The 18,474-nt window shown below is 58.5% G+C and overlaps 1 protein-coding gene across 1 annotated transcript; it reads right to left on the reverse strand.

Annotated features, from left to right (window-relative positions):
• Nucleotides 1-237: 237 nt before the first annotated feature.
• On the reverse strand, nucleotides 238-17,353 carry PGAP6 (post-GPI attachment to proteins 6). Its single transcript, XM_086622536.1, has 13 exons — nucleotides 17,257-17,353; nucleotides 13,019-13,196; nucleotides 11,579-11,786; nucleotides 11,360-11,493; nucleotides 10,387-10,652; nucleotides 8,858-9,186; nucleotides 8,067-8,160; nucleotides 7,397-7,520; nucleotides 6,612-6,748; nucleotides 4,384-4,562; nucleotides 3,378-3,524; nucleotides 2,854-2,970; nucleotides 238-2,349 (listed from the first exon to the last, which is right to left on the reverse strand). The coding sequence occupies exons 1-13, from the start codon at nucleotides 17,351-17,353 to the stop codon at nucleotides 2,053-2,055; spliced, it is 2,307 nt and encodes a 768-aa protein (XP_086478662.1). The 3' UTR covers nucleotides 238-2,052.
• Between the last annotated feature and the right edge of the window lie 1,121 nt (nucleotides 17,354-18,474).

Genomic DNA, 18,474 nt, shown 5'->3' on the forward strand with positions numbered 1-18,474 from the left:
CGTTTGCCCTCCAGTGCCATCACCTTTATTAAATTATAAAACCGTAAGCTCTAAAATTTACCGTATAAAATAATCACAGGTATTAACAGCAAAGAAAAAAAATAACCACTTTTTTTTTTTTTTTTTTTTTTTAACCCAGACACAGGAATTCGCTCCGATTTTACCTAAAATAATTAACCACTCGCCTCCCCCGGGCACCTCCCACAACCTTGTGCCAGGGCCGAGTCGCAGGGGGAGTGGGGGCAAAAGCAGAATTTCGACGATCAAACACAAAAGAAACAATCACGGTAACGGGATTTCTCACCCTAAAGCTTCTCCTGCTTCGCGGGGTGGATGTCCCCGAAGCAAAAGGCCCAAGGAGGAATTATTGCTTTCTCCGGTGAGCGGCGGCACGCCAGCACCCCGGCCTGGCGTGGGTGGCACGGCTGTGCGGGAGCGGCCGTCGCCCGCCGCAGCGCCAGGGCTGCAACGCCGCTGTGCAAACCGAGACGGAGGGAGAAAAAAGTGCCTAAAAGTGATAAAAGTTCGAGGAAGCCCTGAGGGCCCCGCGTCCTCCCCTCCGAGGCACGGCGGGGGGACGTGGGTGACGGGGGACGACATGGCTGGGTGCAGGCGAGCGCCCTTCGCTCCTCCTGCGTTTGCTTAAAAAGTCGGAGTTGGCAGAGGAAGAGGAGGCAGGGGGATAAAGTGCAGAGCTGAGCAGAAGGGCTGGGCGCTCTTCAAAGAAAAAAAATAACCCCAAGGAGGCAAATCCTTCATTGATGGCTCCTTCCTCCCCAAAGCCACCTGAGGGGCTCCCAGCAGCACACACCAGTCCAACCACAGCTGGAATAAACCAGCAAGGAACCATGTATTTGAGCCCTTCTCTATAGAATAAGGATGGGCAAAGACAACTTTCCTAGTTGCCAAGTTCCTGCCCTTGCTTTCTGATGCCTGCGTGCCCTATAGCAAGGCTAAGGGGAGACAGATGCTGCAAAGGAGACTGTAGCCATCCAGGGAGCCCACCGCCATGCTCGTGGGTGGGGTGGGATGCTGCTGGTGGCCTCAGACCCACCACAACCCTGCAGCACATCCAGCCTCCAAGGCAGGGCAGGCTGGAGGAGCAGGGGGTGCGCAGCTCAGACCTGAGCTGGCCCACCTGGCCTCCTGGCAGAGCTGCGCACATGCCAAACCCACAAACGGGAGGAAGACGCTGAATACCTGAACATCCAGAGAGCAAGGGGACAGTGCAGCAGCCTTGCTCCTTCCAGATGAGCTACGAGGGCTAAAGTTAAACTTAGACTACAACCTGCGCTGCTGTGCGTTTCACAGCTCAAGGTGAGATGCTGCTGATGCCTCTCGCATGTCCCCACATGGGGTTTTTTTCACATTCCTGCCAAGTCTGATCCCGAATCCAGGGCCCAAGTCCCAGCCTTGTTCTTCCACCCCTTGCCCCAGACTCAGGACTAGGTAAGAGCCGCACCGCCTGTCTCACGCGGAGAGAGGCTCCAGATCCCCACGGAGACGGTGGCCATGAGCCCAGCACACGCCAGGATCATCTCCCTCCTGCCCCATCAGCACCAAGGGCACACGGCAGCATTTGCCCCCCAGAGCAGGAGAAACCCATTCTTCCCTTGGGTTCAAACTCTGATTGCACAGGGTGGCAGGGGAAATCCCTGTCCTACAGTCCTCTGCTAGGACAGGGGATGCGGAGAAGAGCCCAGCAGCCGAAGCCCTGAGCCCAGCTCAACGTGGGCTAAGCCCAAGCCTCATGATGCAGCAGTAGGGGAAGGGTTGGCGATTTCCCCCAGGGCCATGGGGAGGTGGGGGACAGACTATTCCTTGATCTAGAACCATGAAGAACCTGCTCCATCCCAGCAGAAAAGCAGAGGTGGCCTCACTTGCCTTCACAAGACAAGCCCACCCGTCTTCACCTTTAAAACCCGGTCCGAACTGCGCTCTCCCAACCAGTGAACGGGCATGTAAGAGGATTGCCGGCGTGCGAGAGCAGGGCAGCCCAGGCAAAGAGCAACCTCACCGGCCGTCCACCTCTCCCACCGGGAGCCCAGCAGTTCAGGTCACAGCATAGAGCTCCTCGCGGTCGTTCTGGCAGATCTGGTAGCGACAAGTGAGCTTCTGTGACCAGGCCCAGGGCTTCTTATGCTTGTCCCGAGGAGGGAGCAGGAAAGCAACGCTGCAAGCCACCAGCACGTGCCAGATGCTGTGCGTGTAGTAGTAGTTCTCATTGGTTTCCATGAATGCATACACTGAGATGGCAATGAAAGCCAAGGTGATCCCTGGGAGGAGGTAGAAAACCCAGCGCTTCCACGACGAGGGGTAGCAGTGTCTGCGCTTCACTCCGTGGTGAACCTGAAGGTGTGGGAGCACGGAAGGGTTGAGCTGCCAACTGGAGACTTGGGCAGAGGGAAAAGGCAGCGCTGCCTCACCCAGGAGCACCCGTCAGCCTCCCTGCAAGAGGGTCTGCCTGCTGCCCCTGGGAAATTCAGCCTCCCCCCTCCTTGGGCTCATCTCTTGTGTGCGAGAGCCCCTGTCCGGCTGTGGCACCAAAGCCCAGCACGCAGAGGGCGGCGGTGATGCCGCAGCTCCTGCCTGGGGCACGGGTGACAGCACGGGCACACGCTTAGCTGGGGCTGCGGCAGCTCGACTGCGCTGAGACCCGTAATGGGGGCATTTCTCAGCTCCTGGAGGGATGAAAGTGAACCCCTTGCTCTGTGCCCTCTCCACCTGGGTGTTTTGAGGAGATCAAGCCCTGCCTGCAGATCAGCTGGAGACTGGTCTCTGCTCTGCCACTGTCATCCCACAAAGGAGACAGGAGCGCAGGGCAGCAGGTCCTGCCTGGCTGCTCTTACTTACCCACGCTGCGATCATGATGACGAGGGCGAAGAGGCAGGGACCCATCATGTTCCACACCCCTCTGCGGTCCAGCTGCAGGGACATGGCAATTAACAGGGTCCCCAAGACGAAAAGGACCTGGGAACGAGACACCACCGCTATCGCCAGCAGCCAAAATGCTGCCAGAGCGCAGCCAGCCATGCCAGAGGCAGGGAGCACCTCGTGTCCCGGCCACCCAGCCCTGCACGCACGCAGGACACAGGAGCAGCACCTTCAGAAGGAGAAACCAGAGGACCCACAAACCTCTCCCACAAATCTCAGTCCCTTCAGGCCCAGCCCCTACAAGCATGCAGATTCATGATGCAGCCTCCTGGGACAAAACAACCCACTGGTTTAAAAATCAGGGTGGCATTGGGTGACAGTCAGGCTTTGTCACCAGGCTGGGCTGTGTCACTAAATTACAGCCGTGAGAGGGCTCAGCATGGCCACTGGTGGCGTGGCTGGCTCAGGTCTGGCCCTGCCACCTGGGGTTACCTGACACTCACGTATTTCAGGATCTTCTTCACCCGGGACATGCACAGGATCGTCACCCAGATGGACACCACGGAGCCCAAGAAGTCACAGTACTGTAGTGTGTCATAGTCCATGATGCACATCACCGCAACGCCTGGCTGGTCACATGCGTGGTAGAACTAGAGCCAGGGGACAGAAGCAAAGGGTAGCATGAATCCAGCAGCACCATGTGGCTTTCTGGGAAGGAGAGGCAGGAGAAGGCTCAGCCTACAGCAGCCAGGATCATCCCCGACTGTGATCTTATTGCAGCCTTCCAGTACTTAAAGGGGCCCTACAGGAAAGCTGGAGAGGGACTTTTTACAAGGGTATATAGTGATAAGTCAAGGGGCAATGGCTTTAAACTGAAAGAGGGAGATTTCGATGAAATCTAAGGAAGAAATTCTTCCCTCTGAGGGTGGTGAGGCACTGGAACAGGTTGCCCAGAGAAGTTGTGGCTGCCCCATCCCTGGAAGTGCTCAAGGCCAGGTTGGATGAGGCTTTGAGCAACCTGGTGTAGTGGAGGGTGTCCCTGCCCATGGCAGGGGGGTTGGAACTAGATGATCTTTGAGATCCCTTCCAACCCAAACCATTCTATGATTTGATGATCCCTCCTGGCAGTGCCTCCAGGAAGCTCCACCAAACCACCGTGGCATTAAGGAAAGCAGAAGAGCTGCCATCAACTTGCACCCTGCCAGCTGCAGCCGAGAGCTCCTAGGGCAGCACTCTTCAAGTGCGCAATGCTCCAACCCCAGCTCTGCTCCCTGGAGTCCCACCCCCAAATACAAGCACCCACAGCGCGGGTGGAAGAGCCCAGAGAAAATATCGCTCCTGCCAAGCTCTGCAGGGGTAGGACGCATCCATGGAGGTGCTTATCCAATGATCCTAGAAGCTCCTTCGTGGAGCTCCAGGATGGACAGCTTCACCAAGGACCTCAGTCCCATGTAGCATCCCTGATGCTCATGGGGAGCTGGTGGGGGACCCAAAAAATGGCAACCCTACCGTGGAGAAGAACATGGTGTAGGTATAGACGGAGGCTTCCACCAGGTAGTAGCGATACACAGCAACTGCTATTGCCGGCAGGAACATGAGGTTGCTCAGGGTGAGCAGGAGGGTGGCCAGGTTCTGCACACCGATGGACTGGGCCTTGGTATCATCCGTGCAGCTCCACCCACCCCAACCTGCGGAGCAGAGAGGCTTGTGTGGATCTCACGTGCCCTGCCTTGTCCTCCCACAGCACCCAGCGGGAGCCAGGTCGACTCAGAAGCAGCAATCGCACCCCAGGACTACCCCTGAGCCTCCCCTCCCTTGCTCCAGGAGGCAGGAGCCAATATTCTCCATCAGCCACTTGCTCTCCTGTCCTCAGGATGCTCTCCTTACTCATCTCATGCTCTGCTGTGGAGAGTGCTACATCTTGGTGAACCCCAGCGAGCCCCGTGTCTGCTCTGAGGACACCCCCAGGTTGTCCCCACAGAGCAGAGGCCCTCCCACATACACAGCACGCGTCTGTCCAGGCTGGTACTTTTCCTCCCTGCAGTAACTCAACACACACGCTACTTGTGGGTGGTACATCAAGCGTCTGAGGCTCAGATGCTTCGGATGGTGCTGTAAGGTGGGTGCAAGACTCCTACAGATCCCAGGAACTGGGGTGGGGAATGATCCACAACACCAGGGAAACCATCAGTCTCCTGCCCTGCCTCCATCACAGCAGGGCAGAATGGAAAGCCAGCTCAGGTTGCTCTGGGCCTCATTCAATTGAGTTTTGAAGATCTCCAAGGACAGAGACACAGATACTGTGCAAATATGAACAACTCTGATGGGGAACATTTGTCTTCTTCAATTTAACTGGAAGTTTCCTTGCTACACAGCCTGTGTCTGGGGCCTCTTGCCCTTTCCCCGTGCTATTCCAGAAGCACCCAGCTCCAGGGTCCCTGCAACCCCCATCCCAGAAGTGCCCAGCACCAGGGTCCCTGTGACCCCCATGGGTGGCGGAAGGTGAGATTCGATCCCCGTCCAACTCCTCTTCTGCGGGCTGAGCAAACGCAGTGCCTCAGCCCGGGGTGACCGGGTCTGCGCAGGACAATGGGTGAGGACATTTCCCAGAGGACAGAGCGTGCTGGAGGCTTCACACGGGGCTGAGACAGTCTCCGGTACACACAAACCTGCCTCTTTCTTTAATTTAAATTATTTTAATCCAAGATTAGGATGCCCACACCTTCCTTTTAGGGAAAGGTCAGTCGCAAGGCAGCCTGGGCATGTGCAGGCACTCCGTGGTCAAGAAGCAGAGCTGGAAGCAGCATCCACCCCACTACAGTGCCACCAGAAACCGAGCCAGCAGCTCTGTCTCCGTCTGCCAGCTCCCTGCCAGGCAGAGCCGAGGCTGCTGCTCTCTCCCCACGTTATGCAGAACCTCATGGCAGGGGGGTTGGAACTAGATGATCTTTGAGGTCCCTTCCAACCCAAACCATTCTGTGATTCTGTGATTCTATTTCTGGGTCACGCACACGCAGCCGGGGCGTTTTGCTCCGAGTGACTCAGCAGGCAGCCGTCCTCAGCCCGATTCCCCAGTCCCTCAGGGGTGCTCCATGCTTCCCAGAACCCGGCACCCCTCAGGGAAACGAGGATGCTGTTCTCCACCTCGCTCCCCGCTGTGCTCCAAGCCACGTCTCGCCTCGTCTTCCTGCTGAGAACCGGTACATGCACCCAGCCAGGCGCGGCATGGCCATCGTCTTCCCTACGCCGCTGCTTCCTGCCCGGTCTTCTCATCTCATTACGATAATTAGCAGGTGACACAGATGTCCTTGCTCCACGGGCACCTCCAAGTCCACGGGCTGGCCCGCGGGCTGGCTCTTGGCAGGAGGCAGGGCACCAGAGCAGAGCACAGGAGGGACTGCACCAGCCCTGCTGCAGCCCATACCAGGGCTCCACGTAACAGACCTCCCCGAAAGGCGCCGGCTCCGACGCGGGCACTTCCAGGCAGCCCTGCCCACACCCTCATCTCTCTGGGGATGCTGAGAAGCCCCTCGCCAAGCCCTGGGGGACTCCGAGTTGGAAACAAAACGACCGTTCAGCAGGGAGCTGCGCTCAGCCCGACGCCCCAGTTCCCCCAGGGTGCTCTGCGCTCCCCACAGCCCAGCACCCCGCAGGGTCCCCTGCCCCAACATCACCACCAAAAAAACGCGTCACCCCCTCAGGGAGGAGGGCAAAGCGTCCCAGGAACACGCACTCACCGGCCTTGCAGCTGCAGGCAGCGTAGAGGTAGCCGTGTCGTCGCAGGAGGCTGCACTGCCCGTAGGGCCCGCAGTCGTTGAAGCAGGGGGTGAGGTACGCGAAGATGGTCACTTTGGCTTCGGCGCCGTTACATTCACTGTGAGCAGAGCAGGTCGTGGTGGCACCACGGGCCATCGGGGCAGCCTCATGCCCAGGGAGCATGCTGCTCCGGAGGGTCAGGCAACACTCATGCATGCAAGCTCCCCGCTGCTTCGGGATCTGCTCCAGCCCTCCCAAGAGCTAGGAGCAGAGCCGGCTCCCTCTCTGCTCAGACTGCCAACCCGAGGCGCAGGCAGGTGCCAGCTCTCCCCAGACGCCCATCGCAGACCCCGGGACCCAGGACCACCATCGCCAGCACTGCTCTACAGCGCACGCTCGGCCCCTCATGCAGGGGACCGGGAGGAAGGCAAACTGCAGGAGTACGGCCACGGCTGCCCGCACCTCAGGGACCCCTCGAAGGAGTAACAGCAGCATTTTCATTTACCAATTTATCACCTCAAAATCCACCTGGGAAAGGGGAAGCTCATCCAGGTGGGCTCTGCCGTCTGCATGAGACGAGGGGCTTGGGTGCTCACAAGAGAGCAGGTGGGCACTGCCACCCACCTCCTTCCCCCTCTGCAGCCGCAGCTCCGCTGCTGCCGGTGGGCACAGGGGTTCGGTTTCACTCGTGCCAGCGAAGGGTAGCAGGACGGGGAGGCAGAGCACTCTGAACCGCCACCGAGGCAGGATGACACGCCAGACTCACCCCCGGCCCTTCGGGCAGATGAGCCGCAGGGAGAGGAACCAGTCATCCGTCTGCGGGTACAGGACAATCAGCGTCGCTTCCGTGGAAGATGTGCTCACGCTCAGAGGGTAGCCCTGGAAAAAAGCTTGAAGAGAAGAGGGTGCTGTGATGTGCCAAGACAAGAGGAGAGGGGCCCACAGCAATCCCAGACTCAGACCGATCGCAAGGGAGTCGGATGCTCCTGCGGCTCCTCGCTCCCATTCTCAGGGGGGATCAGGGGGATGGAGAGGACCCTTGCTCCTGAGACCCTTGTGTTTTCTTTCATCTCAGCTCTTGGTACCTGCGAGACGGCCCAGGGCACCTGGAACAGCCTGTCTGCTCGGCTAGTCCTCCAGAACAGGGCTCAGCTTCTCTGCACACCGACAATGCCGTGACCAACCCCAAACCTCCAGCCAACAAGACTGGAAGAGCCCCAGCTGGTAACTAGACCTTTGGTGGAGACGAACTCCTGGGACTGGACCAGTACCTGCAGCCCAGTGCCCTGGGTACGCGCCAGCATGAAGACCTCAGGAGGGTTCTTGCCAAAAATCAGCTTCCCTGGGACACCCCCAAAGCCCTGACTCGGTGAACAGCTCCCGAGGTGTAAAAGCGAAGCGCCAAGCTGGCGCAGCAGAGCCAGAGGCCCCCGTACCTGTGCTGCAGTTCTGCGTGGCATTGAGGGACAGCACCGGTGACGCAGCACTCGCGCACGCCACCACGGTGGCATTGGTCAGGCCGACAGATGTCTGTCCAAACAGAGCAGTGTCCCACATCAGAGTGCCCCGATGCCACCCCCCTGCCCCAATTCATCTCCCCCCTGCCCATGGTATAGGGCAGAGCCGCGGCCACCTCACCCCGTGTTGCCACCCACCCCACGCTGCCACCCTGCCCCACGCTGAAAGGCAGGAGAGCTTCCTGGGGGCCGGCACAGGGGGAATGGCCCCAAAGCGACGCTCACGGGTCGCTTCAGCCCGAGCATGGGGCGGCAGAAGTCGGAGGAGGTGGGACATCAGGGCTGAGCCCTGCTCCAGCCCTCAGGGAGTTTCATTGAATTTCGAAGGGGCTGATTTTGGGGTGACATGGAGGGAGTCTGGGAATCAGTGGCTCAGGGCTGGAACATCCCTGGGTTTCCCTGCTCAGTCTCCTCTCCTGGTGGCACGGTGCCAGGCTCCTGTGGAGAAGATGGCATTGCAGCTGCTTTCCGTTTCGTCTCCTCTGCGTCACTGCCACTGCGTGCCAGCGAGCTGTGGCATTTCAATTGGTGCTGGCAGGTGGGACGCGCTGGAAGCCGCTAAAACAGGCTCAGAGCGTTTTGTGACAACAAAAAGAAGGAGAAACAGTCCCACCAGTACCTACAGACAGTGGGGTTCGCTGACAAACCAGCCCAGGAGCAGGGACAAAGCCCAGCAAAGGGGAGACGATCCCATCCATCAGCCTCCGCACCTTGTTCAGCAGGAGACTGACGACCAGGGAACCGCCGCTGTCCGCGCCGGTGTTCAGGTTGAGGAGGAGGAGGGTCGGAGAGAGGGAGTTCACGGGCACGCTGGGACCGTTCAAGAGCCTGTAGCGCACGGACACCACGTCCAGGTCCTCACGCACAACGGGCTGGTTCTGCAGGCAGAAACTCCTCTGGTCGGAGGCGTTGCGCAGGACTTCTCTGGTAGGCAACGAGGAGCTCCCAGCTACTCCTGTGCTCCCTGGTTTGGGACTGGTTTGGCTCTGGTTTAGGCTGCTGAAGTTAAGGAATGAACTGGTGCTTCCTGGTCTGCAGGCTGTCAAGCAAAAAAGAGGAATGAGCAGAGCCAGGAGCAGCCCCTCATCCCAGCAGGGCACCGCAGCTCCAGACCTTCAAGCGACAGCACGAGCCACGGGTGTTTCAGCTGGTTCACGCACCGCGGTGTTGGCTACAGCCCCTGAAAGGTGCTGTCTGCGCAGGGAGAGCTCCAGCATCAGCATCCCCAAGCTGGGACACTGGTGGAAGCTCAACAGCAGTAGGGTGGGTGGAAGCACCCTGGAGCTGCAGGGAAGGGCAGGGGGAACAGAAGGGGTAACACACAGCACCCACTGTAACACAGTGGCCCCAGGGAGCACCTGTTAGCCAGTGGCACACAGCACACAGCTGTCCCACAGCCACAGGCTGCAGAAAAGTCTCCACCAGCTCCCCAGGTGTGAGCAGACAAGGCTGAGCCAAAAGGAGAAGCAAACCCCATGGAGCTACAGGCACAAGTCATCACGTCATGGCAGATGGAGTGTGTGACACTTGGCGTGCCACTGCTGGGGCCTGGCCATCGCTCCCAGGGACTCCATCACTCCCGCCAACACCTTGGCTGCCAGCACCGGGCCCTCCAGCACACGGATGAGGCTCTGCTTTGAGGAGGGGACGGTAGAACCCCCGGCAGAGGCAAACTTTAAAAACATCCCTAGTTGGGGAGCTTCCAAGAGTCAAACAGGGATTATGGTCACATAATAAGAGGACGCAAAGGTGCCTATCACAGCCACAGGGACCTCGTGACCTCCTGAGTCACAAGGTGTCACCTGAAATGGTGACATCCCCTCACTACAATCCTCTGAGGGATGGTTTCTTGTCTGTAGCCTGCTTATGGCCAGCCGATAGTCAATGTATCATTACAGTCTAGTGCATCTACCCAAAACTATTCTCCCCACCAGACTTCATCCAGCCACTGCTTCCCAAACAGCTTTCAGAAAACATCATTGCTTCAGAGACCCTGAAATTCTCAGACGTTTCCAAAGCAGGCAGCTCCAGGGAGTATCCCTCTTGGGTGAACACCGGAGCCTTTGCTTTTGACCTCAAAGCAACCACGAGGTCTTGGCCCCTAAGGTTATGCCCAGGCAACCAGCATGCTGGGCAACGCAGGCCACTACAGCCAGCCACCTAAAGGCCCAAGAGAGATGCAGTAGACACAAAGTTCTCTCTGGTCCTTCCCGTAGGGTCAGAGAAAATGGAAGCTCACCTGTGAAAGAAGCCAGCATCTCCACTGACACGCTGGCATTGGCAGCGCCGAGGCTCTCCACCATGATCTGCAGCCACTTCTCCCAGGGGGGAGAATCCAGGGCCAGACTGCAGCTCACATTCCCTGTGCAGGTGACGATCCTCTGGAAGGACTGGGGCAGCGTGATGGAGCCCAGCACTACCCGCACGGCGCATGCTTTCTGCTCGCTTGTCACGCAGCTTCGCAGCTCAAACCACATGCCTGCGGCATGCTTGGGAACAAAGACCCTGCCGGAGGGGGGACCAAAAGTTTGCAGAGCTTGTACTCTCAACACAAGCCAGCCATGACCCACCACAGTCCCTGGGGCTTTGTGGCAAGAATCAGCGCCCTGATTTCACCCCAGAACATTCCCTTGGCCAGTCGGGGTCAGCTGTCCCAGCTGTGTCCCCTCCCAACTCCTTGTGCACCTCCAGCCTACTCGCTGCTGGGGTGAGGAGCAGAAAAGGCCTTGGCTCTGTGTGAGCACTGCTCCACAGGAATGAAAACATCCCTGTGGTATCAACACGGTTTGCAGCACAAACCCAAACCAGCCCCATACCAGCTACTGTGAAGAAAATTAACTATCCCAGCCAAAACCAGCACAACTGGACTGTCCCAGTTGGTGTTATGAAAATCCCTCCCAAGGGAAACATCTCAAAGAGCTCAAATTCCCAAAGCTAAACATCTAAGACTGCCTGGGAAGAGTCCCAGAAGGGCCCTTGCGTGCTCCCCGTGCAAACCCCATCCCACCACTGCTGCAGGGAGCTGCATAAACAGGCATGGAGCCCCTCCAGCCCCACGGAGTCCCCCTGAGCCCCACGGAGGACCCCCCCAGCCCCACAGACCACCCCCCCAGCTCCATGGAGCACCCCTCTCAGCCCCACGGAGCATCCCTCCCAGCCCCACGGAGCACCCCTCCCAGCCCCACGCCTTTCCATCCACTGCTCTTGCTCACTTGACATGCAGCGGCTTCGCAGGCGAGACGACGGTTCGTGGCATAGCAACGCCGGGCTCCAGGACAGGCATATCGGTGAGTCTGAGCACAAACATATCTGCCTGGAACACGTAGGGGCACGGAGTGGAGAAACCCTGCAGAGGGGAGAGCGGACGGGTCAGCTGCAGCCAGGCACACTGGGCAGAGTACAATGGCCAAGACCCTCGGCAGGACCCTCACCTTCACCTCAATCCTGCCAGCAGCCTCGGGGAGATGGGCAGCGATGAACCAGTCTCCAGCAGCGGGCGCGGTGACGTTCACGAAGGTGGTGTTCTGCACAGCGCTGCTCAGAGCGATGCTGATGTTATAGGAAGGACGGACGGTCGCGTTTGCAGGGAAACGAGTGCCCAGCGGATTAATTACAGGAGGGGCTCCGTAGCGAAAGTGCCTGCGAGAGGAACCAGAACACGGGTAATTGAAGGGATGTAAAGACATTGGCAAGACAAACTGGGATACGAACTCCTCAGTGGACCCCCAGGTTGGCCTAGGACGGGAGAGGGAGCAGGCTGGGAAAGCCCCACGTTTTCAAGGGGACCGCAAGAACCATCATTTCCATCTGGTGAGGACTGGCTGCTATTAGCTTACCTGGGATTTATTTAGAGATTGGTTTAACTTGGCTGCTTATTAAGATAAGGATTTACGTGGTTCCATCAAGCCTGAAAGCAAATTTCCTCACTTACAAAGGTTACGCCCCAGCTGCAAGACTACTCCTTTTTTACAACCATCAGCAAATTCCCCATAAGGCCTAAAATCCTCAAAGAGCTTTCATTTTCTAGCAAAGATCTGCATCTTCCCTATTACCTCTTTTAGGGAGGGTGGGCAGAGAGGCTAAAAGGGGGCTTCCCAAGGAAGGTCCCTGTGACCCACTTCAGTACACCAGCACTTCTGCTGGTGCCCAGAACAGCACAAGCTGAGCAGTTTCAGTCACTCCTGAGACCTCCGTGGAATAGGTGCCAGAGACCCACAGGTCTCCATGGGCACAACTTACCCAGGAAACTTGGTACCCACCCAAAACACAGCAAAGTCATGCAAGTTTTTGACCTCAAATCCTCCAACAACTCAAGTGCTGCTTTAAGCAGCATTTCAGTCACTGGCATTGAGTTTGCAATCTTCTCATCCTCTTGTGTCTGCAGGACACCCTGTCTCTGCTCCACACCCAAACACATCCCTCACAAAGCGTTCCCAGTCTCCTCAGTTCCTCTGTACTGAACTATGGAATTTGTCCATATCCAATGGGTTTGGGTCCTCTCAAGCCCCTTGTAGTCCTGCCACATCCTTTGGTGCCACGCGCAGGATCCTGCCAGGCACAGAAAGGTCCAGGAACGCCTTTGCTCATGAGCAGCACCACCAGCCTCACTGTGAAGCTCTCTCCAGTGTTTCTGAGGCATCCCTTGGACACCACGTCTGATAGACCACCCCAGATCCACTGGTAACATGACCATGAAACGCTCCGACAGGTTTAAACACAGATGTAGTGCTTGTACATTAAGAAACTACAGCTGCTGCAACTGGAGAACAGCTGCCCGGCCTCCCACAACCAACAATCACAGCCACAGCAACAAGGACAGGAGAAGGACAGGAAGGCCATGCGGGCAAGCGCTGGCACAGGGCCATACGTACACGGTGATCTCCATGCTGGTGCACTCGGGTCCTTTCCCCCGGGATGCTTGCAGGAGCCAGCGAAGCAGCACAGTGTCCTCTGGCACGCGGAAGTGGAAGAGCTTGGCATTGCCATACCAGCTGTAGAAGGACAGCTTCTGCGCGCTCTGAGAGAAGTACTCGGAGACGTACAGTGAGTCTGAAAGGCAGAGAGGACAGCAGTTGCCCGGGTGGCTGCTGGGGACAGGCTGCAGGGCTGCACCCACCTGTGGAAGCACACAGGGGTTTGAAGGCTGCTGGAGAGGAGCCCTTCGTGTTCCCAATTTCTCCTCCCAGTCCCACTAGACACGTGGTGATCCACGTTGCTCCTCTAGCCAGAATCACTTACGTCCCTGCTACAAAACCGTCCCCTGGAGCTGGAAAGCACTAAAAGATGCCTTAACCACGCTCTGCGCCACGTGCTCTGAGGACAGCAGATCACCAGAGACGTGGAGGAGGAGGAGGAGAAGGTCAGGAGGAAAAGTTGACGGCACAAGAAAAAGCGATGGGGCAGCAAACCCTGGGGCGAATAGTGCAGAGCAATGGGTGCAGGTAGCACAGGGGTGCTCTGGGCTCCCGCAGCAGCTTCTGGTGCCAAAAGGCAGGAGCTGTGCCCTTGTCTGTCTCTGCTGAGCGCAGGGGCTGATGTTATCGGTCTTACCCAGCTCGGGATACATGTACCGCGCAACACGCTGTCTTCCTGTGACACGCAGCATGATGAAAACCCATGTGCTGCAAACCTAACTCTGCTTTCAGGCACATCTCCCGAAGTCTAAGGAGTTTCCTGCCTGGAAGAAAGGCTGCTGGGATAGCAAGACCAGCCTTAGGGCAGGCTGAAAGGTCATGCAAGGGGACAATGCCTATTCAGTCAAAGTGCCAGCAGGACCAGCTAGACCCTCCATCCCCTCCTCTGCCCAGCTATGCCTCCAGATCACCCCCAGCCTGCTGATAATTTCACCTGTAAAATTATGTATTAGTGTCAGCAAGAAACCAGCCGGACTATAATTCACGGATGCAAAACAAACATCATGGAAGGAGGCAAAACCGCACGGAGACAGCAGAGCCCAGGCCATGCCACCCACCCGAAAACAAAGTTCATAGAACTCAGCAAGAGGCTAGAAGAAGAGGTCTTCACATCTCTGCTGAGTCCTCCCAGATGCTCCTTTTCTACTTTGGAATTCCTGGAGTGGGGAGAAACCGTGGCAGCTTTCAGACACAGATTCCTCATTCCCGTCAGAGAATAACGCACCAAGCGCGGTTTAACCTGCCCTCCTCCAACGCTGCGCAGGGTCGTGCTGGAAACACAGAGGACTCAACTCAGTTTAAGAGAGAGGAGAACAGTCCTCAGGCAGGACCAGAGCCTTGGGACGCACTTCGTGCCAAGAGGAACCTAACCCTAGCAGGAGCTACGATTCATGCCCCAGAGCAGGACGCATGCCGGCCTGCACCCAGGGCACTGCAAAGAGACAGGAACCATAATCACGGGCTTAATTCCCCGGCAGATGACTAAGCCAAAGCCTCCAGGCACCCTGCAAACCCAACAGGGAAAGGAGGAAACAGGAAAGCAAGAAATACCAGCCGTGCGAGCCAACAGGAGGATTTGCTCGAGGAAGAAGAGCATGGCCACCTCGCCTCGCCGCAGGGGCTGCCCCGGCCGCACGCCCATGGGGTCCAGCCAAGGGAGCAGCGCTTGCAGCACCCTAATGCACAGGGCCAGGCGAGGTCACCGGGAAGGCTGAGCCCCGAGCAGGCCAGCCAGAAGTCCCCAGCCCGTGGGCAGAGCTGCCCAGCTGCGGCCCCACGCCGGGGTCACGCTGCTCTCTCTGCCAGCAAGGAGCAGAGACCACAAAAGGGGCTTTTCAAGCGAACGCTCCCAGGCTGCAATGCCAGCGTGGTGCGTGGGCTACTACAGACAAGAGCTGGCTACCAGCCCCTACAAGCCTGGTCACACTGCACACACAGGAGCTACAGGAGGGAGTAGTCATCGATCAGCGACGTCTATACCCACAGCTGCGCTCCTTGTGCAGGCAGCACAGTCACTTCTGGAAGTCCATGGAGATGTTTGGGCACAGGACGAGGGTAGAGAGGGACACAAGGCGTGATTAGAGCTGGGAGAGCCCTGGTCCTGCTCAACGCAACAGGTGCCATCAGACAACCTGCACGGGGATAAGCCCTCCTGCCTTGATGTGAGCTGCAACTCCACACAGCTGACACCCATGGTCACCACCCGTCCAGCACGTCCTGCCAAAGCTGAAGCGTGACTTGTGTGGGTTTTGGGGAGGAGAGGGCAGGCAGGCTGCAAAATTAAGAACCCAAGCGACAGGCAGTGCTACTTATGAAGGGCTGGTCAATTATACGGAGCGAGCCGAAGCGCAGCAGTGGGTTGCGGGCAGGCAGACCTGCCGTGCCCACACGCTGCCTGCCACCAGGTCTGCAGCAGCTGCGGCTGTACCGACAAAACACCGGCGTGGACAAAGTCCGCTCACAAACAGCTTCTGGTGGTGACAGCCGGCCAAGGCCCCGCTTGCAGGCTTCGCCGTGCCAGGCACCCGAGAGCTGGGGAGCGGGTTAGTGACTCCCAGGGCAGCCTCTGTCTGGGCTGACAAGGAAATATCACAGGCAGATAGAAACAAATATCAGCAGGGAAAAGCCAGAAAGACAGGTCACCGTGGCTGAGGCGTGTGCTCCTGCAGCCCATTTGCATCAGGAACACATTCTCTAGTTATTTGCTGTGCCCTGTATGTGCGTGGCTCTATTCAGCACGTTCTGCACCAGCACAGCAACACCTGGAAAGTCCCACTCGGCTGTCCCGTGGTGTCAAACAACTCTCTAGACTGAGCGAGGGAAGCGTCAATGGATGTTGTTTCCATTTAGAATTCACACAAGCAGATTTCAAACGTATTATGTGAAAACCAAAAGTGGTTTTGAGACAAGGAACAAAGCGCAGTAGAATCACTGATGCAGAGAGGAGACACGCGATTTGAATTTCGGAATAAGGAGCCACCTGCAATAGCTTAGATGTGTTTGTCCAAAGATGATCTCATGGTAATTTGGGGAAATGATACCTTCAGTGATGGTTTCAGGGCCTCCCATCCGAAGGATCAAGTCTTCATTTCCAAGCAAATGCTGTCTAAAGCTACAGAGATGGCGATCAGTCCCACTCAAGAAAAGACATGGCTATGTGGCAGGCTATTTGGCCATGGAAAACGAAACAGAAGCCTTGTTCTTTTAGCCCGGGTCAAAAATCCATCTATCATTGTTTGAGAAAGAGGACCCCTCGCTCCTCTGGGGAGAAGCTGATCTTCCCCAGTGCCCAGACCTAACCCTACAGAGGCGTTCCCCTGCCGGCGAGATGGCGCCGGGACAAACCAACCACCACACCTGGAGCGCAGAGCGGCTCTCTGGGGCTGGGAACCCAGCTAGCAGGATGCCAGAGGAGGGTGGGCCTGGGGCAAAAGGCCACCTCACCCCTGGGCTCCCGGGAACAGCCTCCACGCTTCGCAGACTATGAGGAAATCACAACCACCATCAACAGCGGAGAAGCCAATGCCAGCACCGGCCAACCTCCACGACAGGGTGAAGCAGGCAAATGCCCTCATCTCCCCAAACCCAACGCTGCGCCCGTGGGCTGGTGGGGAGGCCTGGTCCCTGGGGACCACCGACCCTGGCACCACCGCAAAGAGCATCCATCCCACCGCTCTGCCGAGACCACTGCTTCCACCCAGCTGCCTTCCCGCGCTGGAAGTCAAGTCACCTGAAAACGAAGCAAAACCAAGCGAAACAACCACCGCTGCTGCAAACACTGCGGAGACCCCCGGGGAGGGGGGGGGGGTCTGGGCCTGACCTCCACTGCTCTGCAGTGCCCGACTCCAGCGCAGCTCCGCCGGGACACTATCCAGCCCCCGCGCCCCCACATCACCCGGGAAACCACAGACGCCCCTCAAAGCCACCCCTGGCAGGAGCTGCGGGACTCAGAGCAGCCCCCGGGGCTGGCGGCAGACGAGCCCCCGCTCGCTTTAGCGTAACGCGGCCGCTTTCCCACCGGCGCCTCTGCCCCCCCGGGACCCCCGCGGCCCCAGGGGCGGGCAGCGCTGCCCTCCCAGCCCGGCTCCTCCATCCCAGCCCTGGTCCCCACGGAGCACCCCGACTTCCCCCCGAGCATCCCCGCGGAGCATCCCCGATCTGCCTCCGAGCCCCCCCCATCCCCGGGCCGGACTCACCGGGGCCGGTGCGGTTGCCGCGGCCGGCGGGGAGCGCCAGGAGCTGCAGCAGGAGCAGGAGCAGCAGCCGCAGCGGCGGGCCGGCTCCCCGCGCCATGGCCGCCCGCCGCTATCCCGGCATCGCCGCCCGCCGCCCGCCCCGCAGCGCCATCGCCGCCGCCACCGCCCCCTTCCGCCGGCCCGCCCCGTCCCCGCCCGCCCCCGGCGGAACCACCGCCCCCAGGGAGGCGTGGGGACAACCGGGCCCGGGGCGGCGCTGCGACCCCCGGGGGGAGCGCGGCGTTCGGGGCTGGCCGCAGAGCGGGGGAGCCTTGGGGGTCTCGGGGACAAGCGTGGGGCTTGTGGGGTGCCCAGATGCTGGGACCTGGGGACCCCCCCCATGTCCCGGCGACCCCCGTGATCCGGGGGAAGTCCTGGAGCCCTATCGGCACCCCAAGACCTCGGATAACGCCAGGGAGTCCTGTGACCCGGAGACCTGGGATGGTCCTGGGGTCCTCCCAGCACCCCGATACCCCAGGAGGTCCCTGAGAGCCCCAGGAGGGTGACCTTGAGAGAGGGGGAGGGGGCTCAAAAGCCCGGGAGCACCCTGGATCCTTGGGACAGCTCCTGGGGAAAGCGGGGGCGGTGCTGGGACTGGGCTGCGGCCACGGGAGACAGTAGCCTCATGGGTTCGCTTGCCAGTGACGCAAAGCTAAAAGTGAGATGGGAATTTAGATCAGTTTAACCTGAAATCACAGACATGGACATGTTTCAGTGGTCCAGAGGCAGCAGCTGCCGCCGTACCCCAGCTCAGAACTGAAAGCGCTGCGGAGGCTCGGCCCTTCAGTCCGAAGGGGGTTTATCCTCGTCCCGAGAAGGTCTGATTGCTCTCTCTGTGTTCACGGGGCTCGCAGGAGATGTGGCTTCTGTAGGTCAAATCAATCTCTGATTCTCTGATTGTCTCCAAAAGACTCAAAGATCTTCCCTCTTACATGCCTTTTCTTTGGGATGCTTTCCGATGTGTTCATGTTCTCCAAGAGAATAACGTGGTCTGGACACAGGCTGAGTCCTTGCTCAGGCAAAAATCCCACCACTTGCTTCTGAGTCAGCTTGGTTGAAGACTTCAGACCCGCTTTCAGACAACCACAATCTCCCTGAAGATGGACTTACTACTTCAGGAGCTCAAAATCTTTGTGTCTTGCTCTCACAGGCCTGATATACCCGTGGTGCGTTTATTAG

The sequence above is a fragment of the Tauraco erythrolophus genome, chromosome 17 (assembly GCF_009769465.1).
Source record: "Tauraco erythrolophus isolate bTauEry1 chromosome 17, bTauEry1.pri, whole genome shotgun sequence".
Taxonomy (NCBI): Eukaryota; Metazoa; Chordata; class Aves; order Musophagiformes; family Musophagidae; genus Tauraco; species Tauraco erythrolophus.